Raw genomic sequence first — 8,069 nt, 5'->3', positions numbered from 1 at the left:
CGTGTTTGACAATATAGATCTATTGTCCGAGAATTTTTTAGCTTATTCATGTTATGATAAATTCACAAAAGCTTTTGAAGATTAATTTTATATGTAAGCACAAAGTCATACACACACCCTTAATAAACAATATTTCTACACATAAATCTTTTTGTACCTAGTAAGTAGTTATTCACACAAAAAGCAAAAAGAAACCCACTAAATTATATGGAGTTGTGCATTATCACCCAAAGTGAAAGAAGGGGAGTAAAGGATAAGAGTTTCTGCAGGGAAAAAGGGCTACGAAATAAACAAGAAATATAATTAAATAGCTTTAACTTAGGGGACATGCCAAAAGGAAATGAACAGGAGCCAGTGTTTGATACGTTAGGTCAGGGGTACCTACTCAGTGGCTAAAGAAACCCCAGTATCCAAGGCATTTCTCGTGCTATGGTATCTCTCAATCGAGCATCTGAATTCCCTCTTCGTATTCACTGGGACTGCTGTTGGGGTGGAAGCTGGCATGACAATGCTGTCACTTTCGTTGTCCCTAGCCCTCACCCCTATCTTCTAAAGGACTTCGATTTACAGTCCTTCTTATCTCCCAGTGATGCCAAGATCTTGGGAAAATGGAAATCCATCCTCCATCCTCACTGAGAGATGGAGGATCTCAGTCCATAGGCAGCATTCATTAGATTTATTACTGAGGGGAAGTGGCATTTGCCTGGTGCCCAGCCGGACACTGTGAAAAAGGAGGGGGAGTCACAAAGATTCTGAGCCCTCTGGAGAGTCCTTTAGACACTGTCATCATATAAATTTGCAATGAGTTTTCTAACATTTGCATCTCATTCTCAAAGAGCTAATGGTATAATTAAAAAAATTAATTGTTTGAAGTAACAGCTGTCTACTGTCAGAAATATTCAGGTGAACATGTCAATGGGCACAAAGTTATATCTTTTTTAGTATTGTATGTGCCAAATTAGGTTTTTAGAAGTACTTTTAACAAACTCCTATTGTATTTACAGATTAGTCTGCTTAGTGACCACTGTTTTGAAGTGAGGCAGGAAGTCTTTAGTTTGACTGAAAAAAGTTTCTCTTTTCTCACCAAGCAGCCTGAACAACGCTGATCACTTAAATATGGAAGCACTATATTACAAAACTAAGAGTTTAGTGTTCAGAGTAAGGATGACCCAAGAAAATAGTGACCATGTACACACCTTCATGTTCTACAGGGCTGACCTTAGAAAAGCTACAACTCACCCAATGTTGGCGTCATGTTGCCAACAACAATGAATTCAGGGATTTCTAACCCAGGAGCATATCCAGTAGTCCAGGCAACCGAGAGAGACCCATACGTGCCTCTCCTAGAGACGATGACTTGGCTTGTGCCAGCAGTGATGTCCGTGAGTTGAAAAGCAGTGGATTCAAATCCAACCTGAGGAAAACATGCTTATTTTATTTCTTTTTAAAGTGTCCTGTTTTCTGAAGAGTGGGTTAAATGTCAACTTTCCCTTTGTTTTTACAATATATTTCCTTGTCTTATATTCAATTAAAAATAAGTGCTTAAGAAATGACATCTCAGATTTGAAAATTTATTCTACTTTATAATTCAGATTATAGTCTATGACTTTCTCTTTCTATCAAAATATAATCCTTTGAAGGATGGAATTATGTCTCATAATGGCTTCAAAAATACACACGTTACCACAGTCATAGACAATAGCCTTGTCTCTTTCTTTTACTGGTAGAATCAGCCTAAAAATAAATGTAAAGTTGTTCTTTGTTCTCATGTGAATTTATGAAGTGACTGGGAAATGATCTTTCCTACAATGAACTCAGGTAGAAGATTCAAATACTAAGCTGTAACCATGTCATACGACCTGACCACTAGCATTTATCTATGTCACCACGAGCTTGCCGCAGTGAACCAAAGTCCAAATATGAAGGACAATATTCACAATGTTAGTAAATGAAAAAGTCTGCAATATTAATTAATGTTTCATTATAATTTTAATTAGTTAGCATAAAATACCTCAATATTAAATATTCAATATCCAGAAAAGACTTGGAAATTTTGACTTTAGGTGACTGTTGTTTTAAAAATTCCGTATCTTACACTCAAATTCCACAAGATAAAAGCTTTCTGAAACTCCAAAAAGGAACCGTATCTTCCTACCCGATGTAAATCGACAAATTATTTTAATATAATGCATCCATTATGTCTCCTTTGTTATTTGGAGGATGAGATTTAAGAAAATAATTAATCTTAAGAAATTCTATCTGGAAGAATCTCAGTCCTTTCCTAGAAAAGCTGCCCTCTAGTGGTTCACTGAGAGTACCACACCCAAGGCCAATTACCTGAGAATTGGCAGCTTTCTCAGGGACAGGAAGCACCGTGGATTTTGCTTCCTGGAGAATTGTCGGCATTCCATAGAAACGTCCACCAACAAGCATCACAGTCACTAGTTGCAAGGTGAAATTGGAGCCCAGTGACAGGAAGACCTATAAACAAACAGTATCACTGATTTAGAAATAATTTCCAGAGAAAAATTCTGACCTTTGACCTGAGCCATTAGCACATTGTCTCAGGGCAAACAGTTTCATCGATATATGCCTATTCCCCCTTGTCATAAAACAAGCCACCACTATTTAGAGTGTGGGGTGAGGAGTGGTAGTTGCAGAGTACAAAAAATACACACTTGCAAACTTTCCATGTGGGCCCAGATGGCCTCAAGAGTGACAGGAGTCACAGAAGGACTCGTGTGTCAAGAGCACGCTGGCTCAAGCGTCAGCTCCTGAAACCTGGCAAAACTTACTTTCCTCCTCTTCACTGAGTAATAACTAATAACCCTAATGATACTCAAAGTGGACAACTATTTCAGTATACTGATTATTTGAATATTTGGGATAAATAAGAATTACTAACACCATGTATTAAAGATTTTAAAAATTTTGGAGTCTAACAAAATGGGGGAAATTCTGAACTTACTAATTAGTGATAAGCTAAAGCTATTTTTGAAACTTACAACACATTTTCCCATAGGAATACAGTTATTGGTAAAAATCCCCAAGTTATCCAATAACTTGGACATTACTAAAAACTCTGTACAACTTTATTGAATATAGAAAGCAACCATTTCTGTGGGGTCTCTTCTTCTTGTAAATATAATGAATTTAAACCCATATCACACCCTCAAATGTAGAAAAAAATATACCATAGTGGTTTCAAATATTGGTCAACATGAGAGTAACAGATGTTTTATTCATTCAAAATTACATTTACTAAAAATGAATCATAGGCCAAGTGCTAAGGAAACAAATAAATCATAGTATCATAACTTCAATCGTGTGCAACCCATCTCTCCTGTAAGCAGGTCACTGGCTGGGCAGCTAATGATTTTTTGTCCCTATTTCCTAAAGAATGAAGGGCCAGATGGCAGCTTAAAGCACCCAGTCACTTGTGCCTTCCCACCCAGTTCCTGCGCGCATGGGCCCATCCAGTACACAGACTTGGGTATTGCAACAGATCCCCAGGGTGCAGAAATTAAACATTGAAGTTCAACGTGAGTAACAGCTGATTTGAGGAAAAGCTGGTTTACCTACAGAAGAAAAGTGGTTAGATTAATTTGAACAGGAATTGGAAAGTTTTTAGCAGTTGATCATGTTCTCCAGCACGTCCTTCTATTTCCTTGATCCAGGACTACCTCACCAATACTATTCTACATATTGTTCATCATTCTTGAGGGCATTTGGGCACAAATAGAATTTACGGTCCCACAATACCCTGCGCACATCTCCAACATTGTTTGTCCCCATGCTTTTATAGCTGGCAGTTAATGGGTCTTCTTCTGAACGGGGAGCAAAATAATGACAGGAATTATGTCTCAGGCATCGTTGTATTTGCTGAGCTTTTCACAATAATTGGCACATAGTAAGTGCACAATAAATGACCCAACCACAAACGTAAAGTTCCTCTTGCATTCTGACTTAAACTCCCTAAACTTAGACTTGTTCCTTCAGTGTGTCAATGATTCTTATTGTCAGTGTGCGCCTCATAAAAGAAGCCAGTTGTTAACCAGGTGTTAACTTACCAGGTGTTAACAGTTTACATTCCAAGGTCCTAGTGTTAAACAAACAAGAGTCTATTGTTTTTAGAGCCCAGTGGAAAGTTACCCTCTTCAGAGACCCACTTGAAAGCTAGAAGGCACAGCACAGGTGGTTGGGTACATCTCGGCCTCTGGTGTTCTCTGTAGCTGACCTGTCCAAAGTCCTGATTTTACCCAGGAGGGTGGAACAGGGAAAACTAACTGCATATAAACTCCTGTAACAAATATTCCAAACTTCAAAGAGCAATGTGGATATCCAGGGTGAGAAGGAAGAAGGGACCACTGAAAAAATCATACCCTTGCTTTATGCGCATGTCACACCTTGCCGCGGAGTGACCTTGGAAGACTAACTGACCAATAGCTACTCATTTATGTGACTATGTGCAGTCTTATAACATACATTAAAGAATGTGAGACAGAGAAGGACACCATTCAATTCGAAATAGGTTAATGAAAGACCTTAAAGTAAGCGAAAAAAGAGGAAGCTTTTACGGATGCATAAGCTAGTAAACTGTTGTTACTTTTTATTGAAAACACAAACCATAAAAATAACTTAAATGGGTTCAAAGAAAATAATAAGAAATTCATAGATGATAATTCATTTATGGCATTAGGAAAGATAAGTATTTTTATAAACTATACTGCTAAACTTTCAAAGTGAAAGGAAAAGAGGACTATTAACCTTCAAAATGTTCCAGGCAACAAGAGAAACAACCTAAGAGCTAGTCTAGGGTCTGAGTCCATGAAATATATATCACATATTTTGGTTCTCCTATCCACAGTCTGAGAGCAATTTTGTACTGCACACATTGCTTAATAAAATAATAAATAACCCAATCTTTGTAGCAAGTCTTATTGTCAAATGAAATCTTATTATAAAACGATACAAAGCTGTTCCTAGAAAAGTTAAAGGAATGCTCCCTAGTGCTCATTAGCAGATTATAACTTGAATATGTTCAGAGTGTTAATGCTATGAATGTATGGGAAAATATTTCAAGTTACATAATTTAAGCATACTGTATTTTTTAAATTTTTCTAATTTATAAATGAAATTTAATACGATATTCTGGTTAACTTAATCCACCTCTCATTTTCCCAGCTTTGTGCTTTTTATTTCAGGCTTGAGAATTTCTGGATATAGGAAATGGAGGTTAGAAATTGATAAGGCAAGGCCATGACATTGAATCAGTTTCCCAAAGAACTGCAGCAGGTCCTCAAATAATGTCATTTCATTATAACGTTGATGAGAATAAAGATCAATTCTCGGCTGGGGCCACTGTCGGTGTGGAGTTTGCACATCCTCCCCATGCCTGCCTGGGTTTTCTCTGGATACTCCGGTTTCCTCCCACATCTCAAAGATGTGCACATTAGGTGAGCTGGTGTGTCTACAAGGCCCCTGTGTGAGTGAGTGTGTGTGTGTGTGTGTGAGTGTGCCCTGCAATGGATGGTGTCCTGTCCAGAGCTGTCCCCACCCTGCGCCCTGAGCTGCCAGGATGGGCTCCGGCCACCCACAACCCTGAACTGCAATAAGCGGGTAAATAATTATCGTACTTGTTTTTATTAATCTTTCTTAAAATGTATGTATAGCTCACATTTATTTCAATGTTTAATACTTAAGTGTTTGGTCTTTATTTAGAAGTTTGGTGACGTTTCTGTAACTAGAAATATGCCATAGAAATTTAACTCTTGTTTATATCAATTAGCTTATGGTAAAATTGGTTTTGTTATAAGTCCTTTTGCTTAAAGTTGCAGTTTCCAGGAACCTATTAATGATGTTAAGTGAGGAGACTTACTGTACTGGAATGTAAGAATAACCATGAAATCTATGCCTCATTAAGAAACCTCTATTTTTTCCTTTATTAAACAACAACAAAAATAAAGACCCAGCTGCATAAAGACCAAAAGGTTGCATAGTGAGTATAAATTAGTGTAATAGGCTTTTTGCTTATTCTGCATGTTAGCCTATTTTCTATTGATCTTAAATTTATATGAAACCTAGATAAAACAAATAGAAAACTGCTTCATTTTTCTTCCGTTGATGTTTTATCAGGTTTCTTTCCACTACTCTTTAACAATGACATGGGTAGATCTCAAAGCTTTCTGTCACTTTCAGGAATGTAAAAGACCAGACCCACATAAATTAAAAGTTCAACTTGGCATTCAGTTAAAGCTTCCCTATTTATCCTAGTTCGTGCTTGATCTATGGCTGAGTATCTACAATGGGAACGGGTTGTACTACGATTTTCAATAGTCCTTCAATCCCCCCTTGGACCTTTCCATCAATTTTCTGGCACTTCCAGGTTTGGGGCAATGGATACCATACACATTCAACATTAACTTATGAAATACATTAACTTCTCTCCTATGCACAGAGGATATACCATCCTTGGGGGGATTAAGAATAGTCACTCAAATCACTTTCTGTGGTTCAGATTGAGAAGGACTGCAGGGATAGCTACTTGACCAACAGGAATCCATGCATTCTTAACACTCTCACCCCAAAAGTTGGCAGGGAAATCTGTACCCTTTCTCCTCATTACAATCACAGAAAATCATAGCCAATTTCCTATGTTCCAAATTTGTAAAGAGAGAAGCAGGTCCCAGTCTCTGTATTCATGTAGCCTTCAAGCCCAGGGAGCAGACATCTGCCTCTCTCACTGCGCTTTCCTTTGGTGGGAGCACAAGGAGGCCTACAAATGTCTGCCCTATGAGAGTGTGTGCGTGTGCATGTGCGTGTTCACGTGTGTAGGTTAGTGTGTGGGTGTATGTGTGCAGCACTTGGAACAGTTCCTAAACTTTGTAAGTGCTAAATAAGTGTCTGCTACAATCTAGACAAAAATGTTATTATTCCTAAATAGGAATATACTTATTTATTTATAATCTACAAATGTATTATCCAATAATTATGTATTTTCTAAGGCATTTTTGATGGTTACCTTTGAACATCTGAATAGGTCTTTAAATTGATCATGATGTAAGCAAGGGCTCTCCCGAAGGAGTTTTGTCGAAATGATGAGCAAACTGAAGAAACCCCACAAACCTGATTCTTTATTGGCACTGTGTCCACTTTATATCTGGCACCGTCTTTGATCACCAGCTGTCTCGCCGCATTTTCAGCAACAATCGGCTGCTCTTCATGATCAGACGATATTCGAAATCCAACAGCCACATCTCCAAACGTTCCAGCAAGCCGGGTTATGTTAATTTGTATGGACCTAATTAGGTTCTGTCCAATAAGTATTGACTGGTGATCTGAATACAGGGCGAATACTCCATGTGGGTCATCATTTGCATAAACAGAGAACCACGCGATGCATTTCTCCGGATCTAGTTCTGCTCCTCCCTCTACAGACACAAGCTGGATGAAATAATCTTCCTCTACCTCGGGCATATCATCTGGTAGCAAATGGACGTCAAAGCTAGCTTCACTCTCTCCATCAGCAATGGTGAAAAATCCAGTTGTGGAGGAAAAGTCATCAGTAACATCAAACTCACTATTTAATTCCCAGTAAACCTGTAAAAACCAGTAAAAATAAAAGGGAAAAAATTTAACAAAATTATATAATTGAGTATATTGAACCAAAATCCTTTAAATTATGTTTTCCTCTATAATGTGCAAAAAAGAAATTTTAAGGATGCATCATTATATCCAAAGCCAAACTCTCCAACATATGTTAGTGTGGAAAGTATATTAACTCCTTCAGGCTGTCATATGCAATTTGTAGGACAAGATTACAAAATCTCATGATTTTACCTGCTTCTAAAATAATAGCATAATTTGAAGATATAAAGAGAAGGAAGTTCACTTTAAACTGACAGTTCCACAAATACATTATCGAACCATACGCAATATTTGAAGGTAAAAAGTAGGTAGATAATTCAACAATTCACATCAGAATTTGTTTTTGTTTTTTATTAAAAGCTAGTATCTATAAGATATCAAGAATTGATCATTATTTTCCAAGAATTCTTGGTCTCCAAACC

General features: G+C 37.5%; 1 protein-coding gene across 1 annotated transcript in view; it reads right to left on the bottom strand.

Moving 5' to 3' along the window:
• The window catches only part of ADGRV1 (adhesion G protein-coupled receptor V1), a 539,879-nt gene that overhangs the window by 346,803 nt on the left and 185,007 nt on the right, over window positions 1-8,069 (bottom strand). Inside the window, exons 63-65 of the mRNA XM_012644750.1 lie at window positions 7,126-7,599; window positions 2,338-2,481; window positions 1,240-1,414 (exon numbers count right to left, since the gene is read on the bottom strand). Of these exons, the coding sequence (XP_012500204.1) occupies window positions 1,240-1,414; window positions 2,338-2,481; window positions 7,126-7,599 (793 nt within the window). The remainder of the gene's footprint in view (window positions 1-1,239; window positions 1,415-2,337; window positions 2,482-7,125; window positions 7,600-8,069) is intronic.

Source organism: Propithecus coquereli, unplaced genomic scaffold, assembly GCF_000956105.1.
Source record: "Propithecus coquereli isolate 6110/MARCELLA unplaced genomic scaffold, Pcoq_1.0 Scaffold22, whole genome shotgun sequence".
In the NCBI taxonomy this organism is placed as follows: domain Eukaryota; kingdom Metazoa; phylum Chordata; class Mammalia; order Primates; family Indriidae; genus Propithecus; species Propithecus coquereli.
Note: the sequence above shows the minus strand (reverse complement) of the source record. Positions and strands in the feature narration are given on the sequence as shown.